Source organism: Drosophila ficusphila, unplaced genomic scaffold (genome assembly GCF_018152265.1).
Source record: "Drosophila ficusphila isolate 14025-0441.05 unplaced genomic scaffold, ASM1815226v1 contig_791, whole genome shotgun sequence".
In the NCBI taxonomy this organism is placed as follows: domain Eukaryota; kingdom Metazoa; phylum Arthropoda; class Insecta; order Diptera; family Drosophilidae; genus Drosophila; species Drosophila ficusphila.
Window position 1 is genome coordinate 1226080 of NW_025064737.1, and position 21605 is coordinate 1247684.

General features: G+C 39.9%; 1 protein-coding gene across 1 annotated transcript; it reads right to left on the reverse strand.

Annotated features, from left to right (window-relative positions):
* Window positions 1–4837: 4837 nt before the first annotated feature.
* LOC108089098 (homeotic protein deformed) lies at window positions 4838–17852 on the reverse strand. Its single transcript, XM_017187212.1, has 5 exons — window positions 16554–17852; window positions 15794–15894; window positions 15549–15726; window positions 7277–7686; window positions 4838–5618 (listed from the first exon to the last, which is right to left on the reverse strand). Exons 1-5 carry the CDS (start codon window positions 17347–17349, stop codon window positions 5310–5312), a joined length of 1794 nt encoding a protein of 597 aa, XP_017042701.1. The 5' UTR covers window positions 17350–17852; the 3' UTR covers window positions 4838–5309.
* Between the last annotated feature and the right edge of the window lie 3753 nt (window positions 17853–21605).

Consider the following 21605-nt stretch of genomic DNA (forward strand, 5'->3'; position numbering starts at 1 on the left):
GTGGGAGTATCCATTTTTTCCCGGAGTCTGAGACAGAAGCACGTCAACGAAATAATCAACAAAAAACAAAAAAAAAGGCAAGGGACTAAGCGAGCGGCAGAAATGACATTGACGGCTATGTGAACGGAATAAAATTTTATCAAAAATGCCACTGTCACAGACACACTCCGTCGCGAGGGTAAGAATTGCAAATGGTTGGAATTGCTTTCATCTGGGTCCTTTTTGGACTCCGTTCAAGGGGAACTTTCACTCTGTGGCGAAGTGGTAAGGGAAACCAGGGGAAAGTGGAGAGGGTGGCTGACGAGCCCGTGAGTGAGGACGTGAGGGATGGGAATAAGAGTACACATCATATATGGGGATTTTCGGACCCTTCAGGCCTTCTCCAGCTGCCATTGCCTTGTCAAGGGGCTGTCAGTAGCAAAAACAAAGCCTTCAGATGGCAGCCATGATAAACACACAGCGAAAAAGGGCCACAATCAAAAAGATACATATTTAGAATCAGAAACGGTACAAACTTTGTTAATTTATTCTTATGAATTAATGATTCTTTTAATAATATTAATTTCAGATGAAATATAGCAATTATTGTACAGTTATATTTATACAAAAAAACAAGATTTATATTTAATATGTTTACAATAATTATAGTATATTTATACTGCTCAATTTGTTAACGAAAGTAAATAAATCTAGCGCATTTTTATAACAGTTTTTCATAAAAAAAAAAAACAAAATAAAACTTAAAGATATATTTTTTTAAAGTTTTTGTTGATTTATAGTTAAATTGTTCCCAGTGCAAGGTGAGGATATAAAATTTACAATGAGATGGTTTGGTTTTCCAAGCTTATGCCTTAAAAAGTGTTGACGTCTGTTTCGCCTGTTAAAAAATTATACATTGTAAGGAAAATCATTTAAAATGTTGACCACCGAGTGTATTCCCTTTCACGTAAATAAAATTCTTAGACCGAGCGAAAAGCAAGACTAAAATGAAATGAACGAAAAGAAAAGCATGCAGTATTGTGCAGTTTGATTAATGATCGTGTGTCAATTACCGCAGATACTTTTGCCTGACATCTTAAAAGAAGTCGCAAAAACAAATCGAATGAACATTGGTATTAAAGCATTTTATATTTGGTCGTCCAATTCCCTAATAACCCAGCGAAAAACAAAAATTGAACATATTATTATTTTTTCATGGAACATATAATAGCTCTATTTAGATTAACTAAGTTAAAGTAAACCATTTTTAATTCCGAAAACTTTAAAACATATAAAATTTCTGCATATCATCGTTGAATTATCATATATCATTATCATCATTGTCTTACCAAAAGATAAAATATGGAACTAGTTATTAATTAGCTTTAATTCATTTAATATCTGGGTTCGGATTTTAATATTTTTTTTTAGTTTTGATTTAGTTAATCATTTTATTTTCGAAAACGATAGAAAATATAAATATAATGTCCGCAGATGATCAATGAGGTTTATGCAATTCAGCAGTACCGATTTACAAACTACTTAGCAGCAAAAAAAAACCGCATAAAATTATTAATTAATATCTTTATTTTTGTTTCGTTATTTTTTTTTTTGGCATTTAATGAACCTTTTTTTTGGAAAAAAAAATAGAAAACAAATAGTGTCTGCATATCAATGAACATCCATGCAATTTCGCATTACCAGAGTTTGTTTTTCCAATATTTTGAATTTATTTTCGAGCCGCTCAGGCTTCCTAACTTTTGACTTTTCTCAGCGGTGGTCAAAGCGACTCTTTCGCCATGTTAATCCTGTCTCATCCTCTTTCATCCCGGATTATCCCAACAGAAGTCAAGGGACACGGCTCGGCCCACAGTCTCAACCCTTTGATTATAGCCACATTTTTCGTGAGATCCTGACAGGCAGAAAGGGACGAAACAATGAGGAACAATTAACTGCGTCTACTGTTGCTAATTTCGTTGGATGGACAAACCTTTTTTGCATACGGACACAGCGACACGCCCACTTAAAACGCCCACGCGCCGTCGGGCGGCACTAGTGAAGGGATTAGAACGGTAAAGGATTCGCAGCCCTCTCGCTGGGATATAGGAATCAGAGGTTCCAGTTTGACTTCTCCCCGTACGCCTTTTGATGAATGCCGCAGGACATTTTTGGCTCTAGCTGGCTACCGTTTTGGCTATGAGGTTTGTATGCCATTCCAAGAAATGTCAGCTAATTGTTTTCACCTCGCCAATTAGTAGGCCATTTAATGCCAAAACAACCCGAAGCCAAAACAAACAAGTCGGAATCAAAAAGCTGAAGAGGCATCAATTCTCATTAAGTTTGAATTGGAAACAAATTCCAGGGGACAAAGGAGAGCGGGCCGCATAAATAAATCAATGTGCAGCCAAGCCAAGGCCGGAGCCACAATTATGTGCAACAATGCACCTCAAGTGTGGCCCTCGGCAGGAATCAATCAAGTCTCATCACTCAAGTCGCAGCTCCAGTCCTCCCTGCTCTCTCTTGTGTGTGTTCCCTCTCCTTTTCGATTTAATTAATGCCTGGCCATTTATTAAATTGGCAGCTTAGCCTCCTTCTATGTATACACAGCTGAGGTCAATAAAATAGCAATAAGTGTAGCTTCTAAAATAAGAATATATTAAAGAAATAGCTTAATCTTTTATATGTTAAGTTAAAATCATATATAAATATAAATATAAATATATTTTTTTTGACTTTAAATTAAAATATATATATTTATTTATATGTGTATTTGATTTAAAAAACATTGAAACAAATAGGTATCACTTAAACAGTAATACTAAAATAAAGATCATATCCTACTTCAAAGTGTATTAAATTGCAAGTACTTATTTCTTTGAATCCAACTATTTGTTTTAACAATCCAACACTTTCCAGATGAAGTGCTACTTTATCAACCTCTGCTGTGGATCCACTCCTCCTCCAAGGAAGCCTGCGGTTGGTCCACCTTGCCACTCCCCTCTACTTGCGTGTTGGTCGCCTGCAACCGATCCAGCCTAATTTGTAACCATTAACCCATGTATTATGTTGGGCATGCGAGTGGCCAAACGATGGATTGGCTCTTTGAGGCCGGACTGGGATATAAATGGCCAGATGAATGGCTGCGCTGAGTTTTGTCTATTAAAAATCATTTAGAACTAATGGTTGCTGGATTTGTGGTCTTCTCCAGTTGTTACCAGGAGGTGTGAGGTCGTTTTGTGGGGGTTAATGGATTAACGAAATTTTCTGGAATTAAATGAACCTAAGATTGTACATGCACATGACGGGAATTAGTAATACTTGGAAACTGCATCGACCCAACAATTATTGCTTCTTAAACAAACGCTATCTTGAGATAAACTTGAATATTTATAAATCTTCTTTTTTACTAAAATAGATGTATTATATATTTTAGTAATCATGCACTTCTTAGGTAATGCATCCCATCTGCAATAAACGTTATATATACTTCACAATATTTATATTTTGGGTTTGACCAAATTAAAAGAATGGAGAAATGCTATTTCAAACAAGTCTCATCTTTCCTGACTATTACTAACCCACTATCCTACAATATTTACCTTTTGTTTACTTTTAAAGATAGTCATCCTAAAGAAATTCTTGCAATAAAACCTGTTTTTTAAGCCCGGCTTTTAGAAGAGTTGCCTGCGGTGGGTCCTTCTCCAAGGGCAAGTGACAAGTGAAGCTACCGTTGGTCATAATTACGATTTCCCTTTTCAGGGCTCGATCCCTTTCTGAAGGACCCCGAGGTCCCTGTCAGAGTGTTAAATTATTCCCCTAACACGTGCTCATGCTCTCGTAATCACTTTGAGCTGCTAATTTCAACTGCGTGCCCGTCTTCGATGCCGTCCCCCAGTTTTTAAGCAGGCTCCTCGGGCGAGTTCTCGGTCGTTCCGGTCTATAAGTGGGTCTTAATCCTTTTATCGCTGGGGACGAGTGTGCGCAATTTCCAGTTTGGGATCGCGGGTCCCGAGGCCGAGGAGCAGTGCTGATCATTTCGCAATGATAAATTAAGCGCTAAGAGTGTTTCCATGTACCCGGCCGACAATCCACTGTCAGGGATCGGGGGTAGATTGATTGTGTGCCCATCTCGGTGGACACTCTCCTGGTGACTCGGGTCATTGTCAACGGAGGCCGCGCCCGACCAACCGACCAACCGGCCACAATCCGCAATCCGCAATCCGCAATAGGACCTCTGAAGTGAGCTAAGACCAGTTTATCGCACACACTCCATCGGCGGAGGATCCCCACGCTCGGAGACGATTTCTTGTTGAACACATTTCCAGAAGCCAACAGGTGCCAATGGGCTGTGATCAATCATTGGCGAATCGATTTTTAATTAAGAACTCTTGTTAGCATTTGGCAACTTCACTCGGCTCCTCTCCTTCAGCGGAGCTGATTGCCAACAAAGGCCTGCTGAATTCTTTAGCGCGAAAGCCCCCCAACAAAAGGAGTTGAAGGGGAGACACTCGGCTCTGAATTCGGCTACCCAGCAGCGTTTGGGCCATGATGTTTAAATTTGTCCTAATTAGTTGACAATGAGCGATGATGAATCAGCGGATTATAGTCGAGCACACAAGTGTGCATGTCTTCGGCGGGGATTTGTGTAGGCGGGTTAAGAAACTTCATCGGGGCTATCAATCAAAGGAGATTGTTTAACTTGTTCAATAATCTCGTGTTTGCGAAGCTTCTTTGAAAATGTCACCCAGGAAGATTACTTACCACTTTAAATATTAATTCTTATTTAAGTACGATATGTTTTCTCTACAAGTTTCACCCTTTGCCATGAACAAATATTAGCTTGGTATTATTTTCATTTCCGTATACAATATATTCTCTTTATTTCGATACATGTACTTTCCACTTTTCAGTTTTATCTATATCCATAAAATATAAGTACGAACTTACACACATCTAGAGACGCACAACAGATGCCAACTAGTTTCGTTAATAATATTTATAGTTACCGTAATTACACAAGTAAGTAATTCTAGAGCTAGGGTTTGCCACTTAACAGCTATGACGAATCGTTCTAGGCTTTATACAATCTCTTAAACCTGAATCCTAGGGTGCTTAAGTAAAACTCATATACAACGCTTGTGGGGAATCGTGATTACAACTTTATATAATGAGCGCGTCTACCTAATGCTCGGTCCTTTACTAACTACGTTCACTGTATGCTCCGATTTGTCTTTAGCCTTGTCCCAAGTACAAGGCTATTGATTCGAAATGAAAAAGAATTCTACAAAGAATGGTAGGGATAGCTAATTTACAATGCCGAAGTCGTCGTTCTACAGGGCCGTCAGATCGTAATCCTGCTTGATGTGGAGCTGAAGATTGGTCATGAGATCGGATTGCTGCTGTTGGTGGTGCCCGTGCAGGTTCGTGTGACCCATCTGATTGTTGTTATTGTTGAGGTTGCTGTTGTTGTTGTTGTTGTTATTGTTGTTATTGCCGCTGCCATTGTTGCCGCTGTTGCCGAGGTGCTGCTGAGGTCCTCCGTAGGAACCGGCCGTCTCAGGTGCCGCAGGTATGTAGGGCGGGTTGCCCAGCGAGGAGCTCACATCGCCTATGCTCTCCAAACTATCCGAACGAATGCACTGAAAGGAAAGGAAAGGGAAAGGAAAGTGGTTAAAAATGGTGGTCAGAAGATCAGTATGAATCTAGTTTGCAAGACATATCCTGGCTTAAGTATCTTCATTTTAAAAACCAAACAATAGTTTTACCCCTGAAGACAACTTTTAAACTGAGTTAATAGTTGGCTTAGATAAGATAAAATATTAATGTCAATTCGCTTCGGAATACCAAATAAAAAAATTTCTACTTTTTTGCATACATATATGGGACATTCTTTTACAAATCGTAGGTACACCTTTTTTTGCGTCACAATTCCGATTTTTGTCAAAATTTTTTTCTAGGTGTAGGAAGCAAAATAAAAAGACACGTGTATCGGTATTTTGCTTAAAAATTTTTTTTTACAAAGTTATGATTTTTGACAATATCAATGGTTTTCTCTATCCTTGAACACGTTAAATCAATTATTATCTCTTGTTCTATTAATCGTATCGTTACAATTTTTTTTTATTATTTAGTTCAAGAATTCAGCTTTCAAAAAGTAATTTTATTTTTTAATTTAATTTTTTATTTATTTATTAGTTACAAATTAATCATTATATCGACATTTCAATGCCGATCCCCACAACTTATTTAATTGAAAAAAATCAATTTATTATCCCTATGTTTCGCTTAATAACCAGTAAAAGGAATTAGAGTGGGGTCTTCATCAGATCAAGAGAAATTAAATAATTTTCGCAGCGCGCGCTCCACATGCTGCCGCAGCGCGATCAATGTTATTTTATATCTTATTAAATCCAAGTGTTTTTTCTTAGGAATGACGTATAGAATTAAATTGTAATTTTTCCAATTATATACATATGTTGTGGGGATCAGCTTTGAAACCATTAAATTGTTTATAATTTTTTTTCTGAACAAATAAAAAAATTGCAAGTAAAAAACTTGAAAGGCAACATTAATACCTATTGAATAAAAAAAAATTTTTTATTATGTGACTACTGGAAGCGGAGATAATATATTTAATATATAGAAAAAATAAATAAAAAACTATTTTTTTTTGAGTAAAATCCTTTTACACGTGTCGAATAAAATCTTCCATAGAAGCTATAAAAAAAATTTCATTCAATTCTGAGATATGAAAAAAATTTTTTCTCGAATCCGTACTGTTTGTAAAAGAATGTCCCATATATAGTAAAATTGGTGGTTTTTGTATTAATAAGTTGAAGAACATTATGGAAATTTTAAGAAGGATGTGTTTAGGTTCGGCATTTTACTTCCTTAAATACTAGACCTATTGAAGTTGCTGACTTGATTAAAAATCGTTTAATAATAAATCGTTTGAAGAGTTAATAAGGTTACTTAAAGTAAATTCCAAATATGTTTTAAGTTCGTTTTGCAACGACCTCTCTTCAGCAATCATGTCTTTTGAAGCAACTACTCTTTTGAACCATATTTATATATATATATATACATATATTTTAAAATTTCAGATTTGTAAGTCAGATCATTAAGTACGTTAAATTTATAAACCGTAACCACTCCTCTTTCAATTAGTAATCATTATAGTAAATTGGGTGTTATGAATTAAATTTAAAATTGTAGAGTACACGCAAGAACTGCCATTCAGAGGAGTGGATGGTTCTTAAGTGCCTGCTCCTGTTAACTTTCAACACGCTCCACTCACCTCATTCATCACCGGGGTCTGCTGCTGTTGCGTCTGCTGCTGTTGCGACTGCTGCTGTTGCGACTGCTGCTGTTGCTGCTGCTGCTGCTGCGACTGCTGCTTCTTGGAGGCGGCCCGCTTGGTGGGCTTCTTGGCTACCGGTGTTGGGTTGCCGTTGGCGTCCACCGTCTTCTTGCGCACGTTCTTGGTGTTGGGCAGCTTGTTGTCCTTCTTCCACTTCATGCGCCTGTTCTGGAACCAGATCTTGATCTGCCGCTCCGACAGGACCAGCGTATGGGCGATCTCGATGCGCCGCCGACGCGTCAGGTAGCGGTTGTAGTGGAACTCCTTCTCCAGCTCCAGGATCTGGTGGCGCGTGTAGGCGGTGCGTTGGCGTTTTGGCTCCATTCCCGGCTGGTACGACCCGTTCGCTGCACGAAAAAAGGAGAAAGATCGGAGGAGTTAGACAATATAAAAAAATAAATATGTAGTTAATAAAATAAAAAAATAAAAATAAAGAAAAAGCTTTCTAAAAATGAGATATATTAATTCTTATCTTAAAAAATGTACATATATTATACATAAAGATAAAGGTTAGGTCTTTTAACACTAGTTTTTTAAAAATTAGATTTGAATATCTTTTATTATATATCATTGTTTAACTTATTATAAGTATTCATGGAGTTAGAGTTTCCTTGAAATCGATTTCAAATATAAAACAATGTTTAAATGAATAATGATGTACAAATGTTTGCAAAAATGTATACTTTTGTTTTATTAAATTATTGTAAACACAAATTAAAAAGACTTTGAGAGCAACTCATTTTAAGATTATACATTTCCACAGTAGTTCCGTGTTCTCTCCGTGTGAAACTCGAATCGAGAACGCAGGATTTTCGTAATTAATGATCGAGGAGTATAAACAATATGGAGGGATGGGGGTGGGGCACCACAATTAATACACTTCAAATTGCGTTTCATAACAGTTCTCAATAAATCTCCCAGATAAGTTGACAACCCTTAATAAGCCCGCGCCAAAGTTTTTCTCGCATTCACCTTGAAACTGGACAGGTCGAGGGGAGTTGCTGGTGCCACAGAGGGGGGAGGGGGTGGGGGCGGCTCAGAGGGTTAGCCCGCGGGCACATGAAAGAGCCGTGTCAGTTGGGCCGGGGATAATTAATCAAAATCAAATGGCGCGCAACTGCCAGGATGTCAGGACTTGTCCTTGGGCCTCCCGAAAAATTACGCGGCCGCAGTTAGTTTTTCCGGCTGGGAAATTAAACACATCTGAGGGTTGCATCCTTCCGCTCTCCCATTCCCCTTTCAACTTTCTTACTCCGTGTTCTTTATTTTTATCGCCGAGACAGATAAATGCCTCGCACCTGCCGCCCGTCGGAGATGGACATTCAAAATATATACACGCTCCATCAATTTCAATTTGCTGCCATCTCCGCTGATGTTTCTATCAGACTTACAGTCCCTCGCACTTTCCGTCCGAAGTTGTGCATTTATAAAAATTTCATTGCTCTGTGACAGACAGCTTTCGATTTGATAGAAATATTTCAATCCCAGCTCGGCGGCCCGAAACTTAGATTAATGATATATGTCCAGCCAACCGTTGACAGGCCCCCAAACCAGGGAGAGGGGGAGCACATTGGCCGGGTGGTCCATCAGAAAAAATGGACTAACATGGGTCAGGTCATTGTAGCAGTTCAGGAGGGAACGGAACAGATGCGCTAAGAGCTGCTGACAGTTTTTATTTTTATTTTCTTGAGCGGGGTGGCAGGTCGAATAAAGTTAAAAGTTTGTTTTCGGGAAGAAGAAGTGTATGATAACATTTAAAAGTTTATCTGGTTTCCTGCTATTTGAAAACAACTGATTTTGGTAACAAACAAGGATATTAAATTGTTTGAAGCAAACCTAACTTATTGCTATATTTTTGTTTTACAGCTTCGTATATCATGAAATAAGATTACAATATCATCATTTTCCATTTACCCTTTTATATTTTTAAATCGCTTCTAAGGGATTATACCTTGTTAATTTGTAAAGTCAATCTTTCTATAACACACCCCATTGAGCTTTTAGTTCCTCACACAAAAATTAGCTTAAGTACTAACATGCAACGCTAATCCATCAATTATTGATTCGGGTTGCAAGCAAAATCTCGAAACAAAACATGAGTCGAAAAATTAAAGAGAACCGAAAGGGACGGCGGTGGAAACCGAACCGAGCCAACTGCAATATCAATTACAAAACCCCAAAGGAGCAGGGAAATACAACAGATAACGAAACAACACCGATCCCAATGTCAGCTGCTGCGTCAGCGGAGAAGTCGGCGCTGGCGTTGGCGGCATGCTGCGTTAATTCGTTTTTAATAAGTGCGTATCATTTCATTTCAACGTTTCAACGAAACTGCCAGGGCCCGCGAAGCGGAAGAACTTCAGTGTTCGGTCCAGGCTTCCAAAGGAAACCGCAGCGTCATGGCTTAAGACGAAAAACGAAAACGAAAAGGAAAAGAGTGCCAATTGCATTTAACACTGGCAAGAATGGCAGCCAATTTATGAAAATGCCGCATCATACAAGGCCAAGGAAATCAAGATTGCACAAGCCATCGGGGATACGTTTCTCCGAGGGGAACGTTAGGTGGAAAAGTGCTAAAGAGCTGTGAAAAAGGGAGACGGGCATGCTGCATAAAATTGGCGCCCGCGGGCGGACTTAGTGTGTAGGCAGCAGCTGTCCCTTTCCCTCCCACACTTTCCTTCCCTTTCTGGGGCCTGACTCAGGCTGTCGGCATGTTTGTCCCATCCGAAATTTCATATGATTTATCATGCGTTTGTGACTCTACATTTTCATGCTGCAAAAGCGGGGATGGGGAATAAAAACTATGTCAGGCATTATTTCATAATCCGCTGTTGTCTGGCGGCCTCATTTGAGGGCTTAAGCCAACCCGATTTTGAGGTGCGGTGGCCACCAGACAACTTCCGGGCTTCGATTCTTTAAATCCATTCATTTTGCATTCGATTTAAGAAGATGCCTGAATACAAATGATTAATTGACAACCCGGTAAACAGAGAGTGTGTAAGTATCGGAGGTAAATCGGAGAAAGAAATTTGACTCGTGCCAACCCGAAAAAGCCACAAAATCGTAGTGAAAAATAAAAGAAAGAAATCAGTCGAAAATATTTAACGGCTGTCATAATTCATTTATACAAACATTCATCAAAGGCATTAATAGCAAGCGTGGAAAAAACGAAAAACCTGTTCGCCTATTAGAGGAAATCGCAATTCGAATGCAGCGAACAAATGGCTAGAAATTAATTTTCGGTCTGCACTAATGAATGCCCAAACGGAGATTGCGCATACGCCGTGTTATCCAGCTGGGTTCTAAGTTTGAAACTTTACTGAGGCGCTCGGTGTTCTTTTTTTTAATTTTATACATTAAAGTGTGTGAGCTCATGGCAACAACAACAAAAACAACAACCGCGAGTGGAGAAAAAAGGCAAGTCAACATTTCAACAACAGCGGGAGCTGCATCAGCAGCTTGTCAAGTGACTTGCAATTTGTGGCAGGCAAATAATAAAAATAAACATGAGCTCATGCTACTTACACATGTACGGGCAGAACACCCAAACCCTCGTATATATGTATTCTATATTCTATATATGTATATGTTTACATATGTGTTTCCAACGTAAAGTACCCGCAGCACTTGAACTGGTTGCCGCGCTGTGGGAGAATTGTTCTCCAACTCGAATTTTGTTAATTTAAACGCAAATACATACTTTAAGCGCTTTTGACTGACTTAAAGCCAAGTGCAAAACTAAATGGAAAAATATGTTAATTTAAGTATAGCTGAAAGAGTCGGGGGAAAAGATGCTATGTTTGTTGGAGCCAAAACTAATTAGAGAATGGATGCCGAATTTTCCCTGGTTCTTGTTTACCATTATGTGAAAAACAAACTCTTATGCGAACACCAGAACCACAGAGGTTATTTAAATTGTACAGTGACGACTATCTTAAAACATTTGCATTTATATATTCCTTTAAAAGCTTTTCAGTATTTTAACTAGACTTAACTGTTAATTTAAAAGCCCTAGGCCATTAAGAACAAATGCAATAAATTAAAAACTTAAACTTATACTTAAGGATACAACTTTTTATTGCTAGCTCTAAAGTTTTTGAATATTTGAGCTTAACAACCCACGTAAAATAATAAAGTTATAATTTAAATGATGCGCTCTTTTCATTTACATTTCATGCTCAAAAATAGCTTTGGCATTTGTTTCTAAAAATGTCTAGCTTCACTTTCGATTCTGGCACTTAACAACAAAAGCCCCCAATCGAATGACCATCAACAATGTTATTCAACTAAGCCGAAAATGCGGCACTTGTCCCAAGACGGAATCGTTTTGTTGTGCTAACGAAATGGAAATAGAATGGATCCGTAAAATCAAGCGAAACCGAAACCGAAACCGACAGCAAAGTGCAGAGTACCAGAAGAAAGACAAGACAACTCAAGCTAAGAAGCTCACGACTCAAAGACCGGTGAACAATGGAGAGGCGACCTTGGAGATTCGTTGCTTTCGAGACAAGAACCCACAAAACCCCACTAAGTTGTACATATATATTTCGTATATATTTGTGTTCCCCGATGGACAATGGGCAGAGTGTGGCAGCAGCAATAAAAGCTCCGCTAATTAAAGCCAATTTCAATAATTTGCACAGCTCCGGAGTCCGGAGAACTTTATTGGCGTAAATTGCCGAACCAAAACAGAGACGGCAGTAAAGCGAGTGAAAGGGAGAGAAAGAGGGGAGAGAGAGAGAGAGAGAGAGAGAGAGTGAGCGGACAGGGATCGCTAATTATGCTTTGTGAAGAACCCAGCTGAGTCTCAGCTGTTCGTGCCCCATCTGTCATAAAGGCGAACTTCTTAATTTTTACTGCGTCATTTTCATCATTGTCATGCCCTGGGCCGCCGGTGATTACTCCCCTGATTCCCCACCCCTTACCACCCCCTTACCAGCGGTTTGCACTTTTGCAAAAGGCGCAATTCCAGCTGAGTTTTTACAGCATCTGCGTCTGAGCCTCATGTATCTGAATCCAAGTCTGACTCTGAATCTGTATCTGTATCTGTATCTGCGGCTTGCACTTTTTTTTGCCCGCCTCTGAGGCTTTTCCGCAAGTCATCGAGTAACTGTGACTCTCGGGCCGAACTCAGCCTCATGGTGGAAACTTAATCGTGGACTTGCCATTGAAATTCAGTTACAAGGCTGTTCACGTTCCGCCGTTCATTGAAAGCAGCTATACTGTATCTACGGCTGTGTGTATCTCCCTGTACAAACACGAAACTTGTACGCGTTTTTAGCCGCCTCATCTTGAGCCGACGTCGTGCATAAAATCAATATTATTCAGTCAATGCTCTTCACAGAATTCATTTCGTTCAGATTTTGCATTTGCATGGGCCTAAATGTGTTTCAATAGGTTTAGTTATTATATTAAAGAATTGCGAGAACTGTATCTCTTAAAACAGTTAAAGATCCATTGCCAACTAATCCATAACTGATAAATTATTAATACAATAACATTTTTGCAGGCTTCCACAAAACCTGTTTAATGTAAATTATTATTGGTTGGAAACAATTTTAAAATATACGTTAACGAAATTTTTTTAAGGTAGAAGTTAGAAAAGGTTACACATAATACATGTTATAAGTAAATCCACATACATATGTACCTATATGCAGGAGATTACCAAAACCAATAAATTATTTCTTATTAATTTTCCATTTCTCAAATGTATCTCAATTAAAATAGGTTGCTACATTAAATTATGAAATCATAAAGAATTACTTTTCAAATGCTTTGTTTTGTCATTCCAAATATCATTATTTATTTGTGTTTCTCTGTTCAAAAATTCTTAAGATTCTTTAGAACGAAAACCTTTTAATTTTAATATTATATTCTTTAAATATGTCGAAATTCTTGGTAAACTTGTATAAAATAAAGAAATTAAATTCCGAGCCCAAACTCTTTATTGAATTATTTTATTTATGAATCTCAGCATATTAAGATTTTTTTCTCCCATTAAACTTATTAACGCCAACATAAAATAAGCCCAGATTAGTTAACTTTTCCCTACCTTTCAACACTTTTAATGCCAACTATTAAATAATTCACGAAATTGCTCTCCAAATTCGTTTCACACCTAGCCTCGCTCTTTCATCCGACGGAGGCACAAGTTTCGAACAAGTTTTGGGCTCGCCGTAGGGCACAAACACAATAAATTGGGCAAGGGACCACACGCCACATCGGAGGCATAGTTTGGGGCCTTAGTTTCGGGCAAGTGCTAAGCGAGTGTAAGTCATTTGTAAAGGGACCAACACGACACCGGAGGGGACTCGGGGTTACGGGTTTTGGGGCATAACGAGACGGATGCCAAGACGCTGGCCGAGATGATGCACTGGCGATAATCAAGTTTCGTCTTGTTCTCGTGGTCGTGCGCTCATGATAAATGTCACAACATTAACATCAAATGACACGGACCATCCGTCACTCAGTCGGAGTTTCGGCTCGACGGTGGAGGTGGAGGGGGTTCGGCATCGGAATCTGAAGCGGAGTCGAAGTCGGAATCGGAGTCGTATACCTTGCGACTGTGTCAAAAATGCCCCTGAGCGATCGTTTGTCTGTCTGTCCCACAGTTCGTCGGACTACTCCGATATTTTGTTTTGATGTTTGATTTTTGATGGAGACACTCGAAGAAATTTTGATCCCTCTACTAAGTAAACTATACTTTATGTATTTTCGAATGCAAATGTTAAAAAAAATGTATAAAAGAACTAGTCTTATCCTTAAAAAAATGAATACAAAAAACTTTGAGGCAATTGGAACTTTTTTCAAAATGTTGTTAGAACTCCTAAAGTTTAAAATTTGTTTTTGTTTGGTATATTTATTAATAAATAAAATTTTGATTTGCGATCTATTCGAGATGTAGCGACAATTTTAATGCATGGTTTTTTACAGTGCATTGTAAAATCCCCAGTGAGACTAATATCTGGAGTGGGTACTGGGAAATCGATGAACCGATGAGGCATTTGACAATGAGCGAGTCGGAGTGGCGTTAAGCGAAACGTTATAATTACCCATTTGGGTCAAGGTTATGGTCGAACTGGAGTACTTTGACGCTGTGCTAATTAAAAAGCAATCTATCAGTTTTTTCTACCTTCTCCCGATCCTCCAGCAAATGCATTCGTCACCTACTGGCCGCCCAAAGGCATCCCCATTCAGCAATATTAAAACAATAAGTGGCGACAATCGCCAGTTGGCCGGTGGATATTGTTGGTAACACATTCGACACATGGCTGAATGAATTCCCGTTTTGGGCGCGACAATTAAGGGTAATTATCTTTGCCGGGCCAACACTGTCAACTCAACTTTACGGAGCCCATTCACAGGTCTGGATCTGGTGAATGGAATTGAGTAGAAACCTGTTCTCCATGTCCGAGTTAACTGGATGTTGCATTCAGTTTTTACTAAGAATAGTGGTGCTTCATACTCATAAAAGCTTTCATTGTTGGGTTTGCAGAGTCAGAATCTGACTTGCCTTGATAAATAATACAAATTTGTGTAACAATTCAAGTGAAGTTAATACCAATACTGCAGTTGTTTTTTTGATAAGAATATATGTGTAAATAAGACATTGTGCGATTCTTGATGTTTTTTTAAAATATGCAGAATTCTACATAATACTAATTCCCATTCTGTGCCACAAAAGCAAATAAAAGCTTATGCAGAGCAATATTGCTTACTCTATGTGACACATCAATTGGCACCGAGCCATTCAACAACCCAAGTTGACTTTAAGTCGACTGGAGTGCTGAAAGAGCTGAAGAGGCCTTATTACCAGGAGCCGATTCGAGTGCTGATTGCAGGCGAACGGAACACACACAACGACGTGTGCATTACATTATATAGGAGCAGTATGTACAGGAACTTGTCATTTGGTGAGCACGGCTCGCCCCCCTCGACACAAGGCGTGGCACTCTTGATTTTGATTAATGAGCTTGGAGTCGCAGTTTTCTTTTTTCAGTTACTCGGTTGGCTGGTGTCTTTGGCTCTTACTTTGTTTATTTTCATTTTCGTTTTCGCCAAAGAACGAACATTACAGGGGCCTGTCAGTGGATCAAGTGGGTGTTGGCAGCTAAGTAATTTAATTAGCATACCCCGAAAATGGGCCACAACATGGGGGCTCTTGAGGCGGAGGGGAAGGAGGGATATGGAGAAACTTTCAACTTACCCACTCCCGCCACATGGATCTTCTTCATCCAGGGGTAGATGATCCGCTCGCCATCGGTCGTCTCCGCCATCAGATCGTCGTCGCTGTCTGAGTCCCCGAGATCGTCGTCATTGTCATTGGAGAGCAGTTCGTCTGGAGATCGATCCAGCATGAGCCGGTCCTCCTCCGACATGTCGTCCTAAACAAGTCAATCAAGGGTCTTGATTATGCGTTCCTTTGCGAAATGCACTGTTCGGGGTACTTACATTTTCGGATCCCATATCATCACAGCGCAATCGCATTCCCAGCTCTTGCAGTTGTTGGCCGGCAGGTACAGCTTCTTCGATGCGTTTCTCCAGTTTTAAACCTGCAGTAAATGGATATTGTTAACTATTTGGTTTGAAAACTGGCTTTTAATCAAGATTTAAAATTTATAGTTGATCAATTTTGTAATAAAATGGAAAAAAAAACATTAAAAGTTAAAACAAACCTTCCTGTTGGGATTTTTATATTCCTTTTTTGTTAACGTTAAAGGTCGTTTTCTTGATACTATTTCATTTTAAGGGTACGAAATAATTGCGCTGTCGATATTGTTTTCTTCTAGCCTTATAACCTATTGTAAAACCTTTAGTAAATATTATTCGTTTTGTAGCCAGATCTTTAAAACTATTTGTAGATGAGTTAAAATTAACGACTAACACTACCAGCACACAAAACCAAATTTTTATACTACTACAGTCTATACTTAGACTGAAAAGTTTACTTTAATTAAATTCGCAGATTAAATGTGGCAATTCTGAAGAACAAAATCGGAATCTTTAAAACCAACATATATCGTTGATAAATACTGTTAAAGTCCATACTGCCAATACCATTGTTCTTTTTGTACGTATTATTATTCCTTAATACATATATTATAAGTTTCTTTAAACGCTTTTTATAGTTCAAGGGACTTTTCTCAGATCTCTAGACGGTTCTTACTGTTACCAAATGTGGTTAAGAAACCTCCCATTATAGTTGACTTACCCAATTCCTGCAGTCCCAGCGCCGTGTTTGTCGGCGGTTCCGTGGAGCTGCATTGGAGGGGAAGATCCATCATCTGGGAGTGCGGCGAGTGTCCTTGGGAGTGGGTGCTGCCCACGCTCCCGTTCGCAGCCCCATAGCCCCCGCCGTAACCGCCGTAGTATCCATTGCCCGATCCGCCCACTGCTCCGCCTCCAACAACTGCTCCGCTTCCTCCGCCGCCACTGCCGTTGCTCGTGTTCGGGACATTTACCGCCGCTCCGTATCCGTTCGAGGGATCGGAGTGCACCGCTCCCGCGGAGATGAACTCGGGCGCGTGGTGCACGTAGTAGCCGAGGCTCTGGTGCGGATGTGCGTGCGGATGCGAGTGCGGGTGTGAGGGCGGAGTGGCGGCTGCGTAGTTGGAGCTGTAACCGCCGGCGGATGGCTGGTGGTGCCCGGATAACGCGCTGTTGCTGTGGTGGTGCGTCAGCGAGTGGGAGTGCGAGTGGGAATGGCTGTGCGGATTGTGGTGGTGCGCCATGTAGTCGCTGACCATGTCCGCCGGATGCATGGCATGCGGATGCCCCGACATCCCACCTGCCCCGCCACCGCCCACCGATCCCACCACACCTGACACTGCACCACCGCCGACGGCACCACTCATGTGGCCCGTGGAGGCGGTCATCGAGTAGTGACCGTTGTAGTGATGGTAGTCATCGGCCACCGGCGGGAACTTCGGGTCCAAGCTATTGCCCATGGACATGGGACTCTGGACATGATGTGGAGCATGTGGATAACCCATGAGGAACGAGCTCATGACGAGAGATCTGTGGGGTCGCGGTTCTCCAGAGAGGTTTTTTGGGGCTTTTCGTTGGTTTTTTAGAAATCTTCTTGGGTACTTTCACTCCGCTTGCACATATTCTTAAGCTTTTGTTTTTTATACAGTAACTATAAGGTTGATTCACGACTTCTCGTAAATAGTAATTATTTTATTGTGTTGGTTATTGCAAATTAAGGCTTTTTCAACTTTTACACCGAAAACAAGAGTTTGTTTTAAAACTCCAATCATAGAAAGACGATTTATTTATGGTATATTTATAAATATTCATCTGATATCACCGTTTTCACTTGTATGGTTTTTGAGAACTTATTGACTTGGTTTGCACTTTATTTTTGGCACTTTAGTAACCCTGGAGCCTTTGTTATGGCGCTATTTTCCAGTTGTAAAAAAACGGTTTTTATGAATTTAAAACACACACTGGGAGAAAAGGCGGACACTTCGGATTTACGAGTGCGCTGCGAGCACGAACCGTTCCATTCGAGCCGATTTTTTGTTATGCTCGCTGGCGATAACTCTCCGCGCGAGCGAACCTGTTTCGCTACTCTTCGCTCACCCGTTTGCTCTCTCGCTCGCTCTCTCCCACCGCCATTGCCATCAAAACGGGTTTTCACTGCAGAAACAATAGAAGGACGGCCTACACACACATACACGCGGCGGGATGGAAGGTGAGCCATTCGTATATTGCAGCCATGCTTTTCTCACCCTCCTCCGCGGTGGCCATTTTCCACCACCAAACGGCTCTCTCTTTCGCGAGCGACAGAGATAGAACGATTGAGGCTAAAGCGGGACAGCAAGATCTTTAGTCACACCCATTCAGAGTTGCGTGTACACTGTCGGTCTGGAATATTGAGCCTGGTAACAAACCTCACAGCTTGGGATATTTGACTATTATATTTTTAGAAAACTCTCTAATGGTTTCAAATAATTCATATCAGCTTTAAAATGTATCTGTATTTTTATGTTAATCTCTAAATACTTACAAATTTATAGGAATGTTTTTCACAATCTAATTTCCATATTATTGTATGGCATTCTCTAAAACTATTTCTTCGGATGTCATAGTAAGAACTTATAGTGCACAACTCCACTGTAGCGTTCAACTGTGTTTATTTACCAAACCTTGACTGTATGGACCACTCACGGATACGACATTTAGGTTGTTTATATGCTGCAAGTGTGTTGGTAACTCGGCAGTCATGGCGCACGCTCCAAAACTGAAGTCGGAAAAAAGTCGTCTGGGCCATGGAAGCACCGCCCATTTTCAGAGGGCTTTCATCGATTCCGGACGAGACATAAGTGTGGATATGGACCAGTCCATTTATTTTCCGCTTTCAGAAATGGGTTCCTATAGGAGCGAATCTAGATGCAGAAAACTCTTGGATAACAACCGCATTGATCTTGAAGAGAGGAAAGGGACTATTGGATGCCGATTTCTCCTACTGAAATCAGCTACCGAGTTGGAGAGTCTGGGCTGACTTGCAGTAATTTCAATTGAACAACCGACGAATATCACTTTGGCATAATGTTCTCCTATGTGATTATTGTTGTGGTCTCGCTGGGGTTAATGCTGTTATTGTTGTTATCATTACTACCGTGATTTTTCCCCGATGTTGTTGTTACGACGATGACGGGCAAATATTCAAATGAAGCAAACAAAACATGGAAAATCGATAGAATGATTGTTGTATAATGCACGCCGAGAAGGTCGGACATTTAACGCTTTAATATTGTTTTTAGTAAATATTTAGACTGACTCATATAAAGCATTAAGAAGAAAATGGATGAGTTATAGAAGTTTTCCTTGTAGGCATTAAGAAACATAGTTGGATAAATAGGTGGAAAATTAATAGCAGTTATTTTTAATTGTAAATCGAATAAAAATATAAAAATTAAATTAAGTAAAATTCTTAAATTTAGGTGGTTGGTTGCCGAAACCCCTTTTACTTGAAAGCTAAACGAACATAAATTCGTGTCACACTTTTGGAGTGTGTTTCCGAATGTGACTCTGCCTAATTGCCGAATAATTGGACCGCCCACAATCCCACCGAAAGTATCTTAACCCCCTCACAATTGGGTCCACGTGCTGTGCCACCTTCGCCGTCAGGTCCATATGTTAGCGGGGGAAGGCGATATAGGAGGCATGGCCACTAATTAATCGACTTCCAACTGATTCGATTTTGATGGTCACCATCAAAACGTCATTAGGCCAGTTAAGTGTATAAAACTTAAATTTAGTCTGCGGCTTGTCGGCCAAACTCATAGGTGTAAATGTTGGTTTAGGTCTTCATTCCGAGTTAAAGTGTTTGGTTTAATTGACTAGCGAATGTTAACTAATGAGAGTGCGTGTTAACTAATAGTGTGTGAGGCTCATTACGCTTCCTTTTGTTTACAAATCACTTTAATTGATCTGCTAATAGGTCATTGACCTCTTAGAAAACTTTTCTAAATATTAAAAACTTAAAAGGCATTTTTAGTTCCGTGTCTCTAACCTGTGAACGTAAAAAATGTTTTTAATACAAAAACTTTTTTATCTTAATTTGTATCATTGTGTTCTTCTTATAACACATAAATGTATTTGATTTAGGACTTTAGTGGACTCTACCGCCTATGGTAAAAACGTTTTACTTACAAATACAACTTTTTAACACCCCCTTAGAAACTCTTTAAGTTATTTTTATTGTGGGCTTTTAAGCAACTTTATGTTGCCAAGTTTACTTGACTCCAAGCTAAAATACTTTCTTAAAGCCTTTTCGCGGCATCCTAAGCATATTATATTCCTCTTGGCGAGTGCTCAAGGAACTTTTGAACTCAGTCGCATTAGTGGCTGCTACATCGAATTTTCTCAGCTCTGACACAGCTCCTTGGGTGGATGAAAACTCCAGGCGGGTGGTTGGGGAAAGTGCCCGGATTCGGGGGGTGGGGACTTCTGAGAGCTTTGCGCCAGCAGGGAGGATGGTTCGTGGTACAAAAAGGATGGCACAGTTGGGGAAGCGTGTGTTTGTTGCTATTGCCTGCTCTTTGTCCGGGGCATTTGAGTCCGAAATCCCAATTCAGATCCAGCAATCAGTTGCGACTGTCAGGCGGCGGCAGAAGGAAGTTCACTTGCTGCACGAGGCAACACACTGAAACGTGATTAATGATGTCGCATCCCCATCCACCGAGGCACATTACGACCACCAATGCGAATTTATATACAGAACCACCATGCCTCGAGTATGGGATTTTCTTTGTTTTCGGCTCACTTCTTTAAGCCAGCCATCAAAAGTTTTGCGATATAAAATTAAGAAGCCCGAGAGTGTGCGATCGAATAATGTTATGCAAAATGGGAGGTATCCACAGCCACTGATTAGTTGACTAATATCAGCAATTAGGAATATGCTAATCATGGGAATGGGCACACATTGTTTTTTCTTAATTTTATCCCCTTTTAACATTTTTTATAAAAATATTAAGTCTTTTAGGTATCAGTCAACCTAAGTTCTATGAGTCTTTTCTGGTTCTTTTATATGGTAGCTATTTTCAAAAATGCATGCAACTAATTTAAGTTATTCCAAGTACGTTCAAGAATTCACAAATTTTTTAAAACCATTCCTTGCTCTCCAATATTTTTCTTACATCAAATTGTATGCTAAGTAGAATCTAAAATTCCTCGCCACCCACCAATTTGCACCACATAGACAGCCTTCAGTTGGAGACTGGCATTCCAATCAATCTGGTATGGAAATTGTGTTAACGACATGTTGACAAGTCGACGTAGATTCAGCCTAAGCAGGGGAACTCTGGGGATAAAGAATGGGAGGGGGACTCAGGGATGTTGATTAGCTGGAGACCCCAGTGAAATGCTGGAGGTTCTTCCAGCGAAAACAACAGGACAATGAAGGCTGCCGGGAATCGTTTGCCAAATGATTGATTGAGTGATTAATGATTGACTGACTAGCTTTCAGAACGCCTCTCGAGTGTGTGGCTCTCAGAATTAAAGCGAGCGCTGACTTTTATAGCCATTAAAGTCGTATTTACAATATCAATCGAAAGTTTTGCATTTGCCGTCTCACTTCCCCAGAGACCTGAAACAATTAAATGTGGTTCAAAACATCTCTGGCCATTTATCACCAGTCTCAACTGTTTACCTGTCATATTATGCCCAAATCGGGCCTAGATGAACTCCAAGTCTCGAGCGGAGATGAATGTTTAACGAAATTTACACTGCGGCTGTTTAAAATAATTACACGAGT

Excerpts from the sequence above, each read along its gene's own strand:
- LOC108089098 (XM_017187212.1), bottom strand. The coding sequence starts at position 17,349 with ATGAGCTCGTTCCTCATGGGTTATCCACATGCTCCACATCATGTCCAG. Across the intron at positions 15,895-16,553 it reads GCTGGGACTGCAGGAATTGG|GTTTAAAACTGGAGAAACGC; the intron begins GTAAGTCAACTA and ends CATTTACTGCAG. Across the intron at positions 5,619-7,276 it reads AGACCCCGGTGATGAATGAG|TGCATTCGTTCGGATAGTTT; the intron begins GTGAGTGGAGCG and ends CTTTCCTTTCAG.